Source organism: Neoarius graeffei, chromosome 7, assembly GCF_027579695.1.
Source record: "Neoarius graeffei isolate fNeoGra1 chromosome 7, fNeoGra1.pri, whole genome shotgun sequence".
NCBI classification, from domain to species: Eukaryota; Metazoa; Chordata; class Actinopteri; order Siluriformes; family Ariidae; genus Neoarius; species Neoarius graeffei.
The window spans coordinates 18,839,548-18,862,191 of NC_083575.1; the positions used below are offsets into that span (position 1 = coordinate 18,839,548).

The 22,644-nt window shown below is 40.2% G+C and overlaps 1 protein-coding gene across 1 annotated transcript in view; it reads right to left on the reverse strand.

Moving 5' to 3' along the window:
• mertka (c-mer proto-oncogene tyrosine kinase a) overlaps positions 1-18,140 on the reverse strand; it is a 56,477-nt gene extending 38,337 nt beyond the window's left edge. Inside the window, exons 1-8 of the mRNA XM_060925368.1 lie at positions 17,982-18,140; positions 16,256-16,535; positions 13,243-13,343; positions 12,973-13,143; positions 6,894-6,980; positions 6,655-6,770; positions 6,214-6,397; positions 2,460-2,605 (exon numbers count right to left, since the gene is read on the reverse strand). Of these exons, the coding sequence (XP_060781351.1) occupies positions 2,460-2,605; positions 6,214-6,397; positions 6,655-6,770; positions 6,894-6,980; positions 12,973-13,143; positions 13,243-13,343; positions 16,256-16,535; positions 17,982-18,039 (1,143 nt within the window). The 5' untranslated portion in view covers positions 18,040-18,140. The remainder of the gene's footprint in view (positions 1-2,459; positions 2,606-6,213; positions 6,398-6,654; positions 6,771-6,893; positions 6,981-12,972; positions 13,144-13,242; positions 13,344-16,255; positions 16,536-17,981) is intronic.
• Positions 18,141-22,644: the final 4,504 nt, after the last annotated feature.

The following is a 22,644-nucleotide window of genomic DNA, read 5'->3' on the forward strand; positions in this document are numbered from 1 at the left end:
ATTGTCATCCCATTGATTGAAAACACCTGACTCTAATTTCACCTTCAAATTAACTGCTAATCCTAGAGGTTCACATACTTTTGCCACTCACATATGTAATATTGGATCATTTTCCTCGATAAATAAATGACCAAGTATAATATTTTTGTCTCATTTGTTTAACTGGGTTCTCTTTATCTACTTTTAGGACTTGTGTGAAAATCTGATGATGTTTTAGGTCATATTTATGCAGAAATATAGAAAATTCTAAAGGGTTCACAAACTTTCAAGCACCACTGTAAGTGTAAAATTGTCATTAATACACTGACTCACTGTAATACACAACATAAGTTACATTTGTAACATCAACTGTAATATGAGGCATCATGACTAAATGTTCAGCCAGGTTTAACTGTGCTATTTAAGAAACCTGATCAAGAAAAATTACACCCCAATTGGCATTTACCTGTTTAGAATAATACTTTTAAAAGATATGTGAAGACATTTGTGAATCACCTTTGCCATGAATAGCCCAATGAACTTCTCTTTACTTACTCCCTGTAAATATTCTAAGGCATACTGTAGTCTACACAATGACTCAATCACTACACAAGCCACTGTACTATAAAAGTTTCAATGTGTGTAGCTAAAATCTTCTCTAGTTCATGCACCAAAATGACGTGAGAAAAATACACACAGAAAACATAAACGAAGCCTCATATTTCCACTGGAGCTGTAATTTGTTTTGTTCCAATTTGTAGACCATGTAGAACAATTCCTACTCACTAGGTAAGTTCTCCCATCTCTCATGACAGCAGAAAGGGTGACGGCTAACACGTTTCCTCTGAGACACAAGAAACTATCCCATCTTTTCAATCTGCTACTCGTGCAATGTCACAGGGGAGATAGTAATGCCATCTTTCCCACCCAGGCAGCCAATTATCTAAAGATAACATCATCAGGATTCAAACTTGCAATCCCAAAACCTTACTATTGAGCCACTCAGAAGCCCAGATATGCAAGTTGTTAAAGTTTTCCACAGTCAAGAAAGGAAAAATCCAGGAGTCTTAAAATGGGTCTTTTCCACAAGTTGACACAGTTCCCTAAGGTCTGATTAGAATGTCTATGACGTGCTTTGGTCAAAATAGCACAAGGATAAAGTATCATAGCACCCTTTTCACTCTGTCTAAACAGCCCTGTTCAAAACAGCTCATTTGAGTACCTGTTCCTTTAAATGATGAGCTCACCCCACCCCTCTTCCACCAGCCAATCAGGTAGCACTTTCCTCATGAATACACTGTCAGAAATAGGGGTACAGTAGGAGTCCGTTTCTGTTCCCCAAGGTACAATCTACACTAATGTACTCAGGCTCATTGTCAGACCTCAAGGTAACAATGTATACCTTTTTAGGGCCAAAAGGGTACATATATACTGTATATGTACAGGAACATTGTATAAAGGGTACAAATACCTTAGAGGGTACTACCCCAGTGGCAAACAACTGTACACCTAAAGGTACAATAATATACTTTATTTTCTAAGAGCGTATTCATTCACAAAGGCAGTTCTTAAGCCATGAGTGGAGATACTCAGAAGAGAGGGCAGCATAATTCTAATGAGGGCCCCTTGTGACATAGAAAGTGAAGCCAAATCTGAACAGCTTGTTGAAGCGCATATTTTCTGAAATAGGAAGCCCAAAAGAAACTGGTTGTCTTATTTCAGAGTGTTTGGGTTGGTCGACACTCCAGATAGCCAAATGTACATGCACAAGTACTGAAAAAGTGAGTTTTTCATAATATATATGTGTCAATTTAAAAGTAAATTTGTGGCACATACTAAACTGCCAAAACAAAGCTTTGAGGCCATGTTTTAAAAGGTGCCATTTGTAATATTTGAAAGGTGTCTCTAGACCTGTAATAATAAATCATCTCTTATAAACAGCAAGATTTGCAATATTTCCATTCACTGTCTGTTTTTAGGATGCTATTTCCTTTTTATTAACAATAGGATCCAAGTTCTGCTAAGGCTGCTAAGTTCTGTTCTTTTTCCCCTAAAAGGCGACCCACAAGGTCGGTTGTAAGGAGAGTGTCAGTGTTTCCTCGCAATTCATAGCAGTTAATCCTTTGAATCAGTGTTAGGCAGGAAAACAAAAAACACTTATTATGCATTTTCTAACCATGTGAGGCAAAGGGGCACAATAGAAAAACATTCGTCCTGTCATTGGATAACCACAAGCTTGAATCTCAAAAATGCCACAGCCATCCTTGGCTGGGAGCCAACAAAACTAACTTGGCTGTTACATTGCTCTGTGATGCAGCAAGAGCAGCAGTCCTAAAAGAGGCAGTTGGCTGGCTTCACGTCTCTGAGGAAGCATGTTATCCTTCACCAGTCTTCGTTGGTAGCCGTCTTATGATAGGGAAGAGGATAATTAAAAAAAAAAAAAAAACCTTTGGTCACTTACAAATAAGAGAACAACTAACCTTACTGACATCTTTCCCATCATTAACGAGGACATCATACCCTTGTAGGATCCCGTTTATCTTGTCAGGAGGAGGAGCTTCCCATCGTACCAGCAGCATGGACTCGTTTACACGAACAGTCACATTCTGAGGGGCCACTGAAGGGACTGAAAACAATGAATAAGTATTTTCTTTTGATAATTCATTCCACTGAAGACAAGCTAAAAATCGCACACACAGCTAACATGGAGCTGACATGATAAGTGATGTAAACTACAAAATTCCCAGAATCATCTTGTAATCATATTTGTGCCCCTTCACTACGTGACTGCAAATGAGAACACAATCCTGAAGTACTCAAAATATCCTCAGTGCCATTCCTTTAGGAATACACAGGAAACATAATGGGATCACACCCTAAAGGAAAGGCATATTTCCTCTCTAAAACTACTCCTACTCCCACAAAGTTTTTTTTTTCTTTTTCCTCTTTCAGAAAAAGAATGCTGGGGTGGATTTCCCAAAAGCATCGTGGCACAAAGATCATCGTTAAATGGTAGAGCAAGCATCACAACGAACACTCTCTCTCCTAGTTAAGAAGCTCTTAGCATTAAGAGGCTTTTGGGAAACCCACCCCTGATAGATTGTGACTATTGAAGCTTCATAACTAATGAATTTATAGTTTCATAATTTCAACGATCATATTTTTGAATGTCAATGAATACTGAAATTACAGCTCTGTGTTTTTGTTGCTTATACAAAAACAGGTGACAACAGCTTTTTACTACATTTGAAACTACTACTACATTTAAAACTGTTGAAAACTAGCTTCTGTTTTCAGCCAATGATGACTGCTGGACTGGACAACCCACATCAAAACAGCCACTGAAGTCAAGGCATGCATGCGCTACAAGGTTTGCAAATGCGAAATCCTGAATACTGCTTGTGGTTACAGAATAGACAACTTCACAAAGAATCTCAAAGTAGAGGTCTGCGCGGGACAGAATTTTCAGTCCCGCTCCCGCCCACTCCCGCATTGTGCAGTCCCGCTCCCGCCAAGAATTATGATTTTCAGTTCCGCTCGCCATATTTTGTCCCGCTCCCGCCCGCAAATCCCGCATGATGCAGACGTTCGCGTTATTTCTCACGAAAGTTCTTGTCATTGGCTTGGGGAATTAAACATACTGAGCTTAGCTGAGCTCTCCACTGACCAATCTTTCACCTAGCGCACGTAGCGAGGGTGCACGTTGCCAGGCGGCATGCGCAGCTGAGGCTTTACAGAGATATCCAACACACCTACCAAAATCTACAGTGGATATTAAGAATATTGTACATTGCACATAGCTTATATGTCACTCCTCATATTTACATTCTAGGAAATACAAGTAGGCCTATAAGAAATTAATATAATTTAAAGACACAGCGTGATGGTGCCCCGCCCCCTACTTTGAGTGGATTTGAGCATAAATATCTACAGCTCACGTTCAGGGGTGCGTTTCAAGCAATGTACCTCTTTTTAAAGCAGCACTTATTTCTGAAGCACTGTGAGCTTCACTAGAGGAGCTCCGCTCTTCTGCCATGATCGGAGATCTCAAACACGGAAGAGCGGAAAGGAATCGGAAACGTACGCGAGATTAGACCACATCCGCAAATTTAGGCATCTTAAAATGTTTTAATTAATGCCTAATAAAATATCCAGCACAAATTATATATGATAGACATAAATTAAAAATTCATAAATTTTATTTTAAACACGTTTTTAGTTAGCGGGACTGCAGCTTATCACCTCTCCCGCCCACGCCCGCAGTGTGCACTCCCCCTCCCGCCCGCGCCCGCAATGAGCTTTCAAAATTTGTCCCGCGCCGCACTGCTTTGCGTCGGACCCCACGGGGCTCCCGCGGGAGTGCAGGGCTCTATCTCAAAGCTAAAGGTAGTTGTTACACTGGACTGACTCTAAACCATCTCAGGAGAGGACAACTCTTGTACTTAGCCCCACTAGATTATATTCCCCTAAAACCTACAGTTAGGTCCATATATATTTGGACACTGACACAAATTTTGTTTTTTTACCTGTTTACTGAAACATATTCAAGTTATAGTTATATAATGGACATAAAGTCCAGAATTTCAGCTTTCATTTGAGGGTGGCCACATTAAAATTGGATGAAGGGTTTAGGAGTTTCAGCCCCTTAACATGTGCCACCCTGTTTTTAAAGGGACCAAAAGTAATTGGACAATTGACTCAAAGGCTATTTCATGGGCAGGTGTGGGAAATTCCTTCGTTATGTCATCTTCAATTAAGCAGATAAAAGGCCTGGAGTTGATTTGAGGTGTGGTGCTTGCATTTGGAAGATTTTGCTGTGAAGAAAACATGCGGTCAAAGGAGCTTTCCATGCAGGTGAAACAAGCCATCCTTAAGCTGCGAAAACAGAAAAAACCCATCCGAGAAATTGCTACAATATTAGGAGTGGCAAAATCTACAGTTTGGTACATCCTGAGAAAGAAAGCAAGCACTGATGAACTCATCAATGCAAAAAGACCTGGACACTCACAGAAGACAACAGTAATGGATGATCGCAGAATAATTTCCATGGTGAAGAGAAACCCCTTCACAACAGCCAACCAAGTGAACAACACTCTCCAGGAGGTAGGCGTATCAATATCCAAATCTACCATAAAGAGAAGACTGCATGAAAGTAAATACAGAGGGTTCACTGCACGGTGCAAGCCACTCATAAGCCTCAAGAATAAAAAGGCTAGATTGGGCTTTGCTAAAAAACATCTAAAAAAGCCAGCACAGTTCTGAAAGAACATTCTTTGGACAGATGAAACCAAGATCAACCTCTACCAGAATGATGGAAAGAAAAAAGTATGACAAAGGCGTGGTACAGCTCATGATCCAAAGCATACCACATCATCTGTAAAACACGGCGGAGGCAGTGTGATGGCTTGGGCATGCATGGCTGCCAGTGGCACTGGGTCACTAGTGTTTATTGATGATGTGACACAGGACAGAAGCAGCCGGATGAATTCTGAGGTATTCAGAGACATACTGTGTGCTCAAATCCAGCCAAACTGATTGGTCGGCGTTTCATAATACAGATGGACAATGACCCAAAACATAAAGCCAAAGCAACCCAGGAGTTTATTAAAGCAAAGAAGTGGAATATTCTTGAATGGCCAAGTCAGTCACCTGATCTCAACCCAATTGAGCATGCATTTCACTTGTTAAAGACTAAACTTCAGACAGAAAGGCCCACAAACAAACAGCAACTGAAAACCGCTGCAGTAAAGGCTTGGCAGAGCATTAAAAAGGAAGAAACACACCGTCTGGTGATGTCCATGAGTTCAAGACTTCAGGCAGTCATTGCCAACAAAGGGTTTTCAATCAAGTATTAGAAATGAACATTTTATTTACAATTATTTAATTTGTCCAATTACTTTTGAGCCCCTGAAATGTGTTTGTGATTAAAAAAATGCTTTAGTTCCTCACATTTTTATGCAATCATTTTGTTCAACCCACTGAATTAAAGCTGAAAGTCTGAACTTCAACTGCATCTGAATTGTTTTGTTCACAATTCATTGTGGTAATGTACAGAACCAAAATTAGAAAAATGTTGCCTCTGTCCAAATATTTATGGACCTAACTGTATGTATCAAAATGGCAAGAAGTTATCATATACCCTTTTTACTGCATCAACATACGGGTATAATCAACTTAATCCTAACTCAAATGGCACTGAAAGTTAAGTCTGTTTAATTCGAACAAAACACACACCTCCTTCTGTAGTGTTGCTCTGGACCCAGAAGCTGGGTGGCGAGGGGCCAATCTCATTTGTGCAGGACACACTCATGTTATACCAGGTCATGGCTTTCAGGTCAGTGATCTCATAATAAAATGGAGGGACTGACACACTATGCACTGTAGTCGGGCTGCCCAACTCTCTACCCAGCTCTCTCACCTAGAACACAGACAAAACATTTATCACTTGGAATTTGTCAAAAAAATATATTCATATTATTTGTTCAAATAATTATTATTCTAATTGCCCAACATGTCACATATCTTTAAGTGACTTAAGTAACAAGGAAATGGACACCAGTAGTGTTAGATTTATTAGTGGCCTTTATTTATTTTTTTAAGCATATTAAGATCTATACTGTGACTCCTATTACTATAAAAATGCATTGGACAACTCATACAAGTTAAATTATTTACTGTGATATGGCAGATATTGAGTGGGGAAAAGCCATCATGTCCAGGAATCCAGCTTAAGTTGAGCTTGTTTGCTTCACGTTTGACCACAGAAATTGTGGAGACTTTGGCTGGAAAGTCTGAAGTAAATATACAGAACAAGTGGTTGAGGCTTTAGCAACTTCATGACTCCTACTAGATTTTCAACTCCAAAGTAGGAATTTTGTTTGAATGCAACCGATTTCCCATTCCTGCTGTTCTACCTTTTATGTTGACACGAGCCTCTCTGGAAACCGTGACTCCTCTGTCATTGTGAGCTTCACAGCTGTACCGAGTGGGCGAGTCCACACCTATAGACATGAGAAATAATATCATATCAGAATTATCATATCAATGAGGAATGCAGTTTAATATTAGGATGTCATTGTGATATACACCGCATTACTGAAGACAGTATTCACATATTGCAATACGAAGACAGCAGGAATCAGCTAGTTCCAAAAAGTGGAACTAGGTGTTGTTTCTGGGAAAGGTTAAAGTGTCCACACCATAAAAACTTCAAGATCCTCTTTCACATGTACACAAATATGTTGCACCATGTGTGTCTGAACATTGTAACCCTTAATATGGCCTCATATCACTTTGGCTATTCAGACCAAAACAAAGGCCAGCGGTTTTGTTTCGAGTGGGCAAACTAAACCACTGACAGGGTATGCAATTCTCGAGGCCAATTTATGCTGACAACCCAGTCCTCGCAGATAACGTCGCAGACAGTGTCTGCGTAGCCCCCCCACCTTCGCAGACGCTCTGCGCGCACCTCCCAAAAATTGTGACCACCGCAGAAGCCTCGCAGACAAGAGGGCTCTGATTGGTCCACTCTACATCTGCTGTACACACACTTCCGCTTCCCTACTTTCCCGGTTTGGTTTGTTTTCACGACCGGCATTTTTAAAAACACTAGCGAAGATGGAGCAGCATGAAGAGCGGTTGATTGAGGAAGTACGTACATCTATACGACTCCAGTTCTAGTCATTATAAAAAAAAAAAGTTCTAGTCATTATAAGTAACCGGAGGATAAACACTCCACTAACCACACCCACCAACTACTCCTAGCGACTTCGCGCCCCCTTGCGTTGTGCCGGTGAATAACATCGCGCACGCCTATTACTCCCCGCTCAACGATAAATTACAACTGTCTGCGAAAAGCTATCTGCGAAAGCCTTGTCGCAAGAGCATGCAGAGGCCTTCAGTCTGAACATGAAAACTAGTACCAGGCTTTCAAAGTACCTTCTTCCTTGTCAACCCAACACTATAAACTCATACAGCAGCCTGCCAAAACAGTGACAGCACAGCCATAATATCCCTTTTGTCCCCTTTTATTGGTCACGTTTTTTGCCATGCTTGCTCAGAAAAGCTGTCACAATGGGTCTACTATTGCCCTCCCTCTTGTAATTAACAGGAAGCTTTTGTTTGATTGTTTACATGCATCAGAATATCAAACAGGTCAATCTCAGTCTAATCGCAGCTATGGACATTCTGCCCACAGCCTGCATTGCATCTCATATGTTTTGTATCTTTAGCTGTCCACAAAGTTCAGCGTAACATCCATGAATATGCACTTTTGAGTGAGATCTTTGGAGCAAAATGCAGTCACTAAGTTGAAAATAGTTCATGGGCTCATATGCTTAAAAAGTTATTATAGGAGTTCTGTTGGCCTCTCAGTGGGACAGCAAATGGTTCTTGGCCACATTTATTGACCAATCATACCAGATTTGAAGATAATTTTAGACTATTACAGACTAGTAATAGGTCCATTTTCAGCAGTGTTCCAGAGAGAAACATGCAGGAGAGGAACAAGTAGTAAACATTAAAATTTAACAATTTTTTTTTTCTAAATTACTTAATTTCTTTTTCACGCTGCCATTCCCCAGATGACATCTCAGCCATATCCAATGAATATTCCCTCGCTTGGTGAATACATACTGTAAGTACTGGGTAGTGCATATGGAGGATTAAACGCATTAAACAGACCTCTCATTGAAAGGAAAATAGAACTTGTGGTGACACTCTGATGTTAACAACCTGGCAAGGCAGAAGAAATTCCCAGTGACTTTTGCAGTGGTTTGTAAATAAATAAAATTTCAGCAAGTTGTACTTCAGGCTGAAACAGCAGACAAACTATGGCAGCATGCTTTCTGGCATTAAACCCACATTATGGCAGTATTTAAAAAAAGGCAAAAAAGTATGAAAGATCTAACAAAGAAAGGCTGCATGTCTCCACTTTTCACTTCATTCATGGTGGTGGTATCTAAAGAAAAAAACAAATTGGATAAGCAGAGCAATAGCATTTGATAAGACAAAGGAGCGGCTACCTTCTGGTAAAAAGTCAGTGAGGAGTCAGCAGCAAAGAGATCTCAGTGGCTGCCATGAGGATGAGAGGTACAGTATATGCTGTATATGAGGATCTGTAATTACTGGTTTCTCCACTGCAAGTTTCTCTTTACATGACCTTACACATGCAGTGCCTACTACTGCTACCAAACTACAGAATTAGAAAAATAGACACATGGATACAGGAAAAAAAAAAAAAAAAAGTGTGGTTTGGCTAAAAAAAAAAAAAAATTCTCATATAGCATACAGAGTGCCTGGTCAGCATTTACAGGAAAAAACAAACAATCTTGTATCACATGTTGGCCAGCAGTCTAGAAAACAACCCTCTCTTTCACTTCTAGCCTGTTAATGTAAAGACACACCAACAGCTTTGTGTGTGTGTGTTACATAAGAGACCTGTGGTACTAGAAAACTGAATATTTACGCAAAATTCCCAGGAAAAAAAAGCATGTGATCCGAGGTAGTTTAATGTCCATTACAGATATCTTATCAGTGAACTGTCTTTTCCTCTACTAATTAATTGCTCCATTTTCAGAAAGTATGACGATATTTAGAACAAAAACAAGCTGATTTAGTTCATTCTTGGGCATTTTAAAGATACAAATATTTCCTCAATGGAGCACTTGCATGTGACGTCACAGCCGATCCAGATTGTGACAGACGCCATCTTGTCGGTCAAACGCCATATTCCGCCTTCTACTTCTGGGTCTACTTCTGTTTTTACTTCTACCTTTTCTTCTGGAAAACCCTACTATATACAATTCTACTACAACGGCTGCGGCTACAAGCTCTCCCTACCTGTGCACGTTTTTATGTGTATTTTTGCATGTTGTTCGTCTGTACCGGACTTCAATATCCACTACAACCGTATGGACTTACTGGACATTGGTTTCCAGCAGAAAATGACGGTTTGTAGCGATTTCCATTGCATGCACAACATTCCGGACGAGAAAAAAAAAAACATTCCGGACGAGATAGTGAGACCAGCGGGGTCTCCGTGGATTGTTATCGGAAGCAAAGCAAAGGAGGCGGTGCCGGGAGCGGAAGCAAAAGCGAGGCTGCAGAGCCGGCCAGTTGACTAAGCTCAGAAAACAGCCACTCAAATCTCCACTGCCAAGCCTCTACCTCTCCAACGCCAGATCCATGTAAACAAGACGGACGATTTGGAATTACCTTATTCTATTCTATAATCGGCTGGTCAGTGCTATACTCAATACTTAAGTGGCTTACCCATCCAATGAGGATTCTTGTTTACAAGATGCCACATCTGAGTCACTGACAAATCCTGAATTTCTGTAAAGATAACTGTCCAGAGATTTATAGGCACGCAGTGCTTCACCACTGAACAGCGAGGGAAAGTTAATGAGGTAATTATACACGTCCGGGTATTCCGCTGGCAGTTCAAAATCCGGTCGTGAAAACTTCGTCCGGTAAGCCATAAGGGTCACAAATCTGTAGATCGTTTATTTTAGACATATATCTAGTTATCTGTTCATTAGAAAAATGAGCCGTATAGTCCGTCGGTTGAAATTGATCCATTCTGTACACGAGTGCAGCAGTATTCAGCGGTGTTTTTGACTGACAAGATGGCGGTTGTGTACTTTCCGGTCACGTGACTGCAAGATCTCTATAAGTGGTATATAAAATGTAGAAAGGTGGGTCTCATTACTTCAGTCACAGTAATACAGTACAATGCCCTAAAGATAGCCGAGTTATGCCCCATGTTCCATTTCTGTGAGTGTAGCCTGCTAGCATTTGTGTATTGTCTCACTTCTCTCGAACATTTCAGTAGCCAGGGCCTCAATGAGCTCTTTTGTGTGGCTAATCTCTCTCTCTCTCTCTCTCCCCTGCACATTTGTTTCTCCATTCCTCATGCTCTCTGTGCCCTCCCCTGTTTTCCATCTTTCCCTCATCTCTCAACACACACATTGAACAAAGCACAAAATGTGACCTTTAACTTCTTTGGTCCCACTTTCACAACATCTCAGTCTTTACTGTTTATAGATGAGTGGTTTGTTGTTAAATGGAGATAAATGAGATTAACCAATGTGAATGCAGTGATATTTTAACAAAGCTGCAGGAAAAGTATATCATTAAAGCACGTTGTGACTGAAACCTCAGTAAATCGCTGTGATTCAGGAACACTTTTCCAGTGCAGCTGGCAAAACACTGCATGTACAAAATCTAAAAACTAATACCAACTAATTACTGCAATAATCACAGATGGCATGCAACCTGTACTCAACTGAGAAAAAGCTTTGTTTACAATGTAGCCTTTCACTGCCTGTATCGGATTCCACTGCTGCTTAGTGCCTACACAAAATCCAACAGACTGCCAGTGGCTCATGGTGAAGTTTTTGATAAATCAAAGTCCAACTTAGGGAGCTTATACAGCACATTTCACCAGGGCCTGAGTGTTTTCTTTAATCACTAGCTTTGTGGAAATGGATTTAAATCCCCTACACTATTATTGGGGCTATTGTGGTGGAGCAATAAAAAAGTCCAACAAGGCAGAATAACATACTGTCAATACAATGCCTAAACTCAAGTACATTGCCAGCTCAGGAAATGTTGCATTTATTCCAAGCTCTGTTAGAACACTGTGGAAGTGGAAAAGTGGTTATTTTCTCAAAACTGTGAGCCAAAGCAAAAAGGAGAGGATTCATTACTATTTAACAGAGAAGGGCAGATGTGTACGACAGTCTGACTGACAACTTCTAAACATCCAGGTTTATTCACAGAGAGAAAATGCTACTCAAATACTTAGAACCATGTTGTTATTTCATTATTTTAAGATTCTGGGTGATGTGGCTGTGGGTCACGTTTGTGACTCACTGATTTTTCTGACCCCTGAGGAATCTGACTATACCACCTCATTTCCCTTCGAATACTTAGAGGGTCTCACGTGTTTCCTGTTATTTTAACCAGTTTAGTAAATGGTGGAATATGAATGGAATGAATAATCAGAACAGCACAACTTTGCCAATACCTAATGTTGGCTTATTACCTATAGAACAATACTAAGACAATACTATGTGTTTCTCAAAACCTTCGTTCATAAAAAATGCATTCATAAAAAATAATTATCAGTATTACTCATCCTGTATAATTCTTTGTTTCAGTTGTGAATTAGTCCAAATGCTGATTAAAGATAAGACATACACACAAAGATCTTTCTTGAATATTTAGGCCAGTTTAGAAAGAAACTATGCATACCCATATTCTGTAACATACGGAATGAATCCTACTCTCCCATAATTCAGAGATCAAATCAAACTGCTTAAAGTACATTTGAATTAAAACCTTTCACAAATTGCTGAAATAAGTTTACAATAGTTGGGAACTAATGCCAAATCCTAAACAGGCAATACCAAAGGTAACACTCATTGCTCAATTAACACAATCAGATGCCCCTTTTTCACCAAAGCAGTTCCAGGGCTGGTTCGGGGCCAGTGCTTAGTTTGGAACTGGGTTTTCTGTTTCCACTGACAAAGAACTGGCTCTGGGGCCAGAAAAACCGGTTCCAGGCTAGCACCAACTTTTTGCTGGGCCAGAGGAAAGAACCGCTTACATCGGTGGGGGGATGGAGTTGTTAAGACCAACAACAATAACAAGACCACGAAAGATCACCATTTTTAAACGATGAGAAGCAGCAGCTGTACAAACGCGAAGTCATCCATTATTATTATTGCTGTTGCTGCTTCTTCCATGTTGTTTTTGCTTCGATATTCGCGCCAAGGTTTATGCAAACGTAGCGACGTAACTGACGTATACAGCGACGTAACTGACATATACAACGACGTAACTGACGTGGCTCCCCTTAGCACTGCGAGCTATGGAAAAGCAAACTGGTTCTCAGCTGGCTCGCAAGTTGAACGAGTTGTGAACCAGCACTGGCCCCGAACCAGCCCTGGAACTGATTTGGTGGAAAAGGGGTAAGAAAGAGCTTACCTTGGATAGTTATGGTGCTTGGAGAGGGACTGGTTTGGTTTAACTTCTGGCCTTTGAGAAGCCACATAATTGTGACAGGGTTCGGTGGACCCACAGCTTCACAGGTTAATGTGAAAGAGCTGTTCCTTGTTACATTTACATCACTTGGCTGTTTAGTAAAGGTTGGTAAACCTGCATTGAGACAAGCAGATAGTCTGAGACTTTTGTTCATAAATTCACGAACATACTGTAAGAACTTCTCTCTGAATGTCAAAATAATAAGGAACTTACCATCAACCTCAATAATGATGGGATTTGACTCGATTACTTTATTACTGACGCTCAGTCTGCAATGATACTCACCAGAGTGAGTGCGCTGGATGTTAAAAATCCTGTGAGAAATCAAAATTATTCAGAAAATCACATCAACTGCATAGCACCTTCTATACAGCTTTGATAAAGCCAACATCAAAGAACTACCGTTGCTTATTTCAAAACTTTCAAGCACAAGTACAAAATATATTTGGCTCACCCCAGTTAAGATTTTGTGCTGATTTTTGAATATGTGAAACCAAAACCTTTCCAAAACAGTGCAAGGATTTTAGCCTAAACCTCAAACCTGATGAATGATCAAAGCATTTGACATTCAATATTGCCACCTGACATCAATAAATGAGCCATTCCACCGAATCAGTGCCATTTCCGTCCCTAGAAAATTATATGTATAAATGCACATAAAAATGTATTTTAAAATACATTTCCTTATTACGCAGAATGTCCTGCACATTGATCTGATTTCAAATTTAAGATATAATTGTAAGGATTAATAAAAACTACCTAAAACACTGAAAAATAGCATGTGTTACCTGTCCCCGCACTCTAACTTTATACTTAACTATGAAATATTATGATTAAAATCAGAGATGCCTATCCCAAGTTTTGAATTTCAGTATTCTTGAAAACATTTTTCAGTATTTTGGAATGATTTTCAGTAACATTAATTTATGCGCATTTCCATTATAAAGAGGTGTATATACCAATATGTTTAACATTTAAATTATTAAAAAGTACTGTTTTGTGTGAATTGAATAAACACTAGCAGCCATCTCAATTGAATTTCCACTCAACAAATTTCTAGAGCATACAATATATCACATTTTTCTAAATACAATAGTGTTCCCTGTTTGCAGACATTACGGTTGACTACCAATCATTGGTATTGAATGTAACTCCTCAAAAGTATTATATTATATTGCCTGGCAAAATGTTCTACCTGTTAACGGATTCTAATAAATTTTTTTTAAAAATTCTTATTTCATGCCAAAGAGAGTCCGACATTGTTATCTTAATGTCCCAATATATATCCATGCAGAAACATAGAAGCTGATTTCAAATGGCTCTATCGATCTTTGAAGTTAAATAATAGCTAGAAAAGAAACAAAACAAATCATGCAAAATTAACTTTATAAAGAAAATCAAAACACAACTTTATCAGTTGATAATAACGTAAAAGTTAACACAGAAGTCTTAACAAAAACCATTAATAGATCTAAAGTACCAATTTAAAATACCTGTTGCTGAACCTTCACATATGGGCACCGCTACTGGATCTGATCGGACAGTATGTGTTACAGGATCCACAGTCCACACAGCGAGGGGAAACAGCTTTTCTGTATCATTGCTGCCATCAGTGGATATAGTAAATGGTGAACTTCTCATTAATTTGATCAATCCACCCCTCGTGTCTGCCGCCATCTCCACAATCATGGCTGTCGCCTTTGAACGCGAGCACCAAAATGCTTTCGCTGTGTCAGAGTCCTTGAAAGCGGTTTTCACTGCAGACGTTCATGCAGACGTTCATAGTCCATGGCACTAATCGGCAAGTTCAACTCCAAGCACAGGTCAACCATCACCGCTTCAGCACGCGTCACGTTCCGTGTCTTTTCATCCACAGATTTCGTAAAAAAATGCTGGATACCCCCAGATTTACTTTCTGCCTGACTCGCCATTTCAGCATACTCCATATGTTTTTTGGAGTTGACATGCCACCTGCAGTCATCGCGACCACCATGAGTGATGTTAATGTCAGTTCTACACAGTTTGCAGTGCGCGTATCCATTGCCCTTTTGACTGGGTGTAATGCACGGCCATTCTACCGTATATTGTGGGAGGAACACCTGAGACCTGTGTTTCACTTGTCCCGATACTGAGCGTTTTCATTACCACTACTGAGAAGCAGCACCATGCGTGTGTGATGTCGAGCGAAAATAGCGCGAACAAATGTGCGGTATCTGCGCATGTCACACACAGCATGCGTGGTTGTCGTAAAAATAAATAGCCATGAATCGCGCATGGATTGAAAAAGTCGCTTGGACATTTAAAAACAATTCACTGGAATTTTTTAAGACTTTATAATAATTCCATACAGAATAACACTGTTTGCCGTAATATCGTATTTACGTAACTTTTCCGTACAAAATACGACCAATCCATACTAGTAGGCATCTCTGTAAAATCCTTCAGAAACAGTATTTCTTTTGCACTGTTGTGTAACTCCATATCCTATCCATGGTTTAATATATTTTTTTCATAAGAAATCCACAATATCTTAGTTAAAATACACATTTTAGTCGTGTCCCTGGGTTTTCACTCAATCCTGTTACCCAAACATATTACCCCATCTGACAAATTTGGAACATTCCATAAATGACATGCTCAACAGGAAGTTACATCAGTTGTGTCTTCTGAAGGCCATGGGAAGACCAAAAGTTAGTTCTCTCATTTACTTTTCTGTATATTTGATGATTTTTTAACTTTAACTGATAAGGTCAATGTCAACATACTGTCCTGTTACTTAAATTATTTCTTAGATGATATCTGTTTATTTTAAAAATACATATTTTTGGTAAATCACTAGAATGTGCCAAGTGTGGTCATGCTATTAGCGATGACGCCATGTGGCTTAATTCCATGTATTAGCTAATCCTAGGCTAAAAACTCAGTCCTGTTACTCATATAAAGAGTAACAAATGAAAAAAAATGCAGCCATCTTTGACTTCCAAACCTTGTAAAAAAATAAATAACATAGCCTGAGGTTGACCAATACACATTTTGAATAGTTAAATATGTGTTATTATTATAATCAGTGTTGAAAAGATATAACAAATTAAGTTGAATTTGGGAGTGGTACAACAAGCAAATGGCACCCATTCGGTGGAATGTCCCAAATCCTACTGGACCAAATATGATCATTGGTAGTCATTCCATTTCTCAAAGTTTATAAATTAGTTTCTGGATTTCAAACCTGATAGTGGACATCAGAATTACTGTTCCATGACTGTATACAGCGGTCTGTGTGCCATCAAATATCTCTTTGCCATCTTTTAACCATAGGATACTCAAGTCCTGTCCCATGTCAGTGAGGTCAATTGAGCAGTTGAACATGACCTCAGACCCTTCTGAACGCCGGATGGTGCCCACAGTGGGTTTGAAGCGTAGTCTCCGGATCTCCTCCTGAGACAAGTGCACACTGGGCACTCGACCGGGTACCACCAAGGGCTCCAAACCACCAGATACCCCCCCACCTGAAGGTAGCCAGATACAAGGAGTTAGTGTGATTCATCAATGGTTAGCTGCTGGTAGGAAAATATTATGTTGTAACATGTGTCTAATGTCAAATTAAGAGTAATTCTTCATACCTAGCATTTAACAAATGTTCTGGTATACTTTGTTTATATCCTGCAAATGTCCTGATACACATTAACACGATATTTTATTTTAAAAAAGTCAACCCTCATAATCCCACATCATATCCTTGCATTCGATTTGTGATAGAAAAAAGACTTTGAAGTTTTCTTCAGAAGGCACCATAAAGCCTTCTAAAGCAGTATTCTGTTCAGTTTGAAAATGATGAACTGAATTGTCTCTGTTCACAAATAGTATTGGTTTTATAGCTAACACTTTCTTTACTGTTTTGCTGCCCAAACTGACATGTACAGGTAAACACGTACTACTAATAATATTTTTGCATTTTGCAGTTCCGTCCTCACATTCTTGCCACCGTTTCTGACTGTGGCATTTGAAACTACATCAACAAACTTTCCAGGTTGTAACTGTTCATATTTTCAATTGTGTCAAACAGTAAATCAACTTTCAAAGCTTCATTATTCAGCTCAAAGGAAACTGTCCTTCACTACCGAGATCTGTTATCGGGGAAGCACATTGTTTTGACTGGAAACTCTGAATAGAAGTAAGCTCACATCCATAGTTGACTGTGGAAAGGATATACCGTACACTCAGTGGAAGTGGACGAGCTTTTGAAGAAATTCCAATTTCTCCACTGCTCTCTGGACTAACTTAGATTGCTTAGTGGTAAAATGTGTATGGATAACTATTTCCCTTTGTCTCAAATGTAGTAAATAATGAAAGCCTGTTTAAACTCTAATGCCCCTGTAATCCTAACTGGCCCAAGTATATAAGATTGATTATTTACATACTTAGTTTTGAGCTTGTGAGTGAAAATTGCCCACAATTCCATGCCTTGTATTCCAACATAACCTATACCCGTTAATAACCCAGTTTATTTTAAAAGTTTAAAGGTGTATTATTTAAAAACAGTCTTTACAATGTGCTAGTTGTATTAATAATAAAATTAACAAACGGATGACAATTGCTATATCCGATATCTTCATTAGTTTAATATCAGCTGACACCTTAATGATTCTTTTATTAGAAGAAAGATCAGAAATATCTCTACCAGTTTGTAGCATTTGGCTACAAATCTAGTCAAGGATAGAGGGCACTCCAGTTTATTCTCAGCTTTCCTTTGCAAATCAAATAATTTCAACCGTAAATCACTGCTTTTGTATGTTTTATTATTAGTAGTAGTAGTAGTATTTTAACTACCTGTACGGACATCACAAAGATAACAGTTTATCCACACACTGTTTATACCAACACCATCTCACATCTTGCATGCTGAGCCGAAATAAGGTTACAGTGTAAACAGAGCACTGACTCCAATAACTTACCGACAAACAAACACGAACAAAATCCAAGGACGAGTAACTTTCTAACTTCTAAAGCCATCGTTAGATCCTTTCGTCCACCAGAAATGAACCCAGTTCCTCTGTGGAGTGCTGGTTATAGTGGAACCCAGTTAGCAGAAGCGCGTTTTCTCACACATATTTACCGGTACATGAAACGTGGGACGAGATTCTTGTAATTTCAGGTTCAGTGGAGAAAGAGCTTTTAGCCCACACCAGGGACCCTGCAGCACCGCACCGCGCGCGCCATCTCGCGTTAACTTCACCGTGACGTCATCTGCCATCATCGATTACTGATAGGAATGTGCAATACCACTGAGTTTCTTTTTCTTTTCGATCCGATACCAAGCAATATTAAGAGTAGTATACCGATACTTTAAAAAAAAGTTTTCTTGTGTAAACAAAAACAGAAAATGTTTGCTTTCTATAGTGAAAATTAGAAAATGCAGACAGCAAAAGTTGTACTTGGAAGCTTTGGCTCTAACATGAAAAGTTAACAAAGATCAAACGTCTCTATTTTATTTTAAATGTTCGAGAATGTCCAACAAATTATGATTAAATGATATTAGAGCGGTGGCTAAAATTATAGACAGTCCATAATTATCAACACCTTTTCAGATTTCCCATCTCATCTCATTATCTCTAGCCGCTTTATCCTGTTCTACAGGGTCGCAGGCAAGCTGGAGCCTATCCCAGCTGACTACAGGCGAAAGGCGGGGTACACCCTGGACAAGTCGCCAGGTCATCACAGGGCTGACACATAGACAACCATTCACACTCACGGTCAATTTCGAGTCACCAGTTAACCTAACCTACATGTCTTTGGACTGTGGGGGAAACCGGAGCACACCCACGCGGACACAGGGAGAACATGCAAACTCCGCACAGAAAGGCCCTCGCCAGCGACAGGGCTCGAACCCGGACCTTCTTGCTGTGAGGCGACAGCGCTAACCACTACACCACCGTGCCGCCCCTTTTCAGATTTACCAGTAAAAAACAATTTTACAAAGGTGAGTTTCAGTTACAGCAGTTATTATTCATTAATTAATCAACCGGAAGACCCCTCTCGCCCTTTGATCTTGTCGTCTGATGACACAGCTCTTTACCTGAGATGGAATTTTTTAGCACGATCAGCAATTTGAGGAAAACCCGGACATTCTCATCACAGGTAAACATGATGGAAAGATAATAGACATGTTTTTACTTCTCAAATTCACCAATATTTCATGATATCCTTGTCAAAACCTACTTTGTTTCTTACTCTTTCATTTGACAATCACCATTTTATATCTAAACGCGCGTTTGAGAGGTCACATGAGGTGTCGATAATAGTGATCACTTTCAACCGGTGTCCACCATTATCGATACCCTGTGGAATTAAGTGACATTTACAACTGTTACGTATCGATCTTTGTGTAACATTGTTGAAGTAGATGAAGTACTTTAAAAGCATAAAAGTGCTGTGATTTATATATATTTTTTTCTGATTCATAACAGAATGGAATGCTTATACAGTATTTGGAATCCTATTGCAATAAATAGAATTAGAGCAGAATTAAATTGCTAGCATATAAAAAATTACATGCTTGAAATATTCAGATTTTTCTATTCCATTCAGAATTTTTTTTTCAGCTTGTTGTAAATAAACTTGTATACTTGGTGTACACAACTCACAAAAGAGCTTACAAGGCCTCCCCCACCTGGGTCTCTCTGATCACATCACCATCATGCTGAGACCACCTGCATATAGACCCAGAGTGAGAGCCATCAGACCAACACAAAATGTGCGGCTAGAGGGGGCCTCTTATGCTTTGAAAGACTGTTTTAGCACTACACACTGGGACATTTTCTTTTTAAAGATTTTTTTGGGCTTTTTTCACCTTTATTGGATAGGACAGTGGGACAGGAGAGACAGGGAGGGATCGGTAAATGACCTCAGGTCGGAATCGAACCCGGGTCCCCGGATTTATGGTATGGTGCCTTATCCAACTGAGCCACAACACCCCCATACACTGGGACATTTACAATGTCCACATAGACTTAGAGGAACACACCAAGGCCGTCACAGCATACATCGCTAAATGCACTGATGATGTCACTCACTGCAAAACAACCACTGTTTGTGCTAAACAGAAGCCTTGGCTGACAGGAGAGGTTCACAGACTCCTGCAGGCTCAAGATGCAGCCTTTAGAGCTGGTGACACCGCAGGTCTAACAACAGCCAGAGCCAACCTGTCCCGTGGCATCAGGGAGGCAAAACATCAGTACGGCAATAAAATATCTGGACACTTCAGCAACACCGGAGATGCACAGTCTCTCTGGCATGACATTCAAACCCGCACAAACTACAAACCCCCACCACAGACCTGAGAGTGACATCACATTGCTAAACTGCCTAAATGACTTCTTTGGACACTTTGAAACACAAAACAACACACCAGCACAGAAGGCCACTCCTCCCCCGGATGAGCAGGCCGTATGTCTGGCTCCAGCCAGCGTGGAGAGGACCCTGTCCAGGATCAACCCATGTAAGGCAGCTGGACCAGAAAACATACCTGGTCGTGTTTTGAAGGACTATGCCATGGAGCTCAAGGATGTCCTCGCTGACATCTTTAACATCTCCCTGAACCAAGCTGTTGTCCCCACGTGTTTCAAAGCTACAACCATAATACTAGTGCCAAAGAAGCCCCTCCCATCCAGCTATAACAATTATCGGCCCATAGCACTGACTTCCATCATCATGAAGTGCTTTGAGCGATTGGTCATGCAGAACATCAAGTCCATTCTCCCTCCCTCTCATGACCTGTTCCAGTTTGCATATAGGTCAAACAGGTCCATAGAGGACACTATCTCTGCTGCTTTCCACCCAGCCCTCACTCACCTGGACTCAAAAAACACCTATGTGCAAATGCTGTTCTTGGATTACAGTTCGGCATTCAACACAATCATTCCCCAGCAGCTAATACAAAAACTCAGAAATTTGGGACTCAACACCTCTCTTTGTAACTGGGTGCTGGATTTTCTTATAGGGAGGCCACAGAACGTTCGGGTTGGCAGTAACACCTCCAGGACCATCATGCTGAGCACAGGGGCCCCACAAGGGTGTGTGCTCAGCCCGCTGCTCTTCACCCTGCTGACCCATGACTGTGTACCAATCTACAGCACCAACCACATCATCAAGTTTGTGGATGACACGACTGTGGTGGGCCTCATCACTAACAATGATGAAGCCAACTACAGGAATGAGGTGAGCCAACTGGTCCAGTGGAGTAAAGACAACAATTTCTTCCTGAACATGGAGAAGACCAAAGAGATTGTAGTTGACTTCAGAAGAGGTCACTCACAGCATCTCCCTCTGATCATCGATGGTGCTGCAGTGGAGAGGGTGAGCAGCACCAAATTCCTAGGGTTGCACATTGCTGAGGACCTCTCCTGGTCCAACAACACCACATTGCTAGCCAAGAAGGCTTAAACTCACCTCTACTTCCTCCGCAAACTGAGGAGTGCACAAGTCCCACCCCCATCATGTGCTCATTCTACAGGGGCACCATTGAGAGTGTCCTCACTGGCTGCATCACTGCATGGTATGGAGGCTGCAGTGCCTTCTGCCGGAAGATTCTGCAACGTATAGTGAACATGGCCAGCAAGATCATTGGTACCCCTCAGCCCTCCCTTACAGACATGTATCACTCCCGTCTCACCCGCAGAGCCATCAGCATCGCTGGTGACACCTCCCACCCTTCACACTCACTCTTCAACCTCCTGCCCTCAGGGAAAAGGTACCGGAGCCTCTGGGCCCACTCCACAAGACTGCTGAACAGCTTCATCCACCAGGCTGTCAGGATGCTGAACTCTGTCCACTACCTACCCCTGGTCTGTAACACATTCATTCACACAAGAAACTCTATCTCATCCGTTTGCACATCACACTACAACCATTTGCATTATTGCTGTATCTGCTGCTATTGCTCATTTGCACTACTGTTCATATACACCTCATAAGCTACTCTTCTAGCACCTTCTCTGTTACAGATATATCTCCCATATATTACAATGTCAGTCGACATTTTATATTTTCTGGATCAAGGAATGACATGAGACTTTTGACCTGTATTTGCACTACTGCTATTTTGTACATTGTTTGATTTGAGTGTATTTTTTATCTATATTATCTATATTTATTAATATTTATATAAAGATTGTTTGTTCTTAATATAATTTTTTTGTAATCTTTTTATCTTTTTTTACAAGTAAGGTGAGAGAGAAACGGCATTTCGATTCTCCTGTATGTCCTGGATATATAGTGAATTGACAATAAAAAAAATCTTTGAATCTTTGAATATCTGCCATATATTACAATATCAGTCAACATTTTATATTTTGGGTTGAGGAATGACATGAGACTTTTGACCTGGATTTTCATGTGGTTACAATGTCAATTGCCTGTTAACATTTATTGGTAAACTACAAAACTAGAAATTAATACAAACAACAAAGAATGATTAACAAAATGTGATCGATGAAAATATTTAGAAAGTGGGTAGAAAGTGGAACAAAAAGATTTTCTGATACAGGTTAAACATTTTCAGTTCATCTGTTTTTAAACATTAGAATTACTTCCTCATTTACATAAGCACTGACATCTATA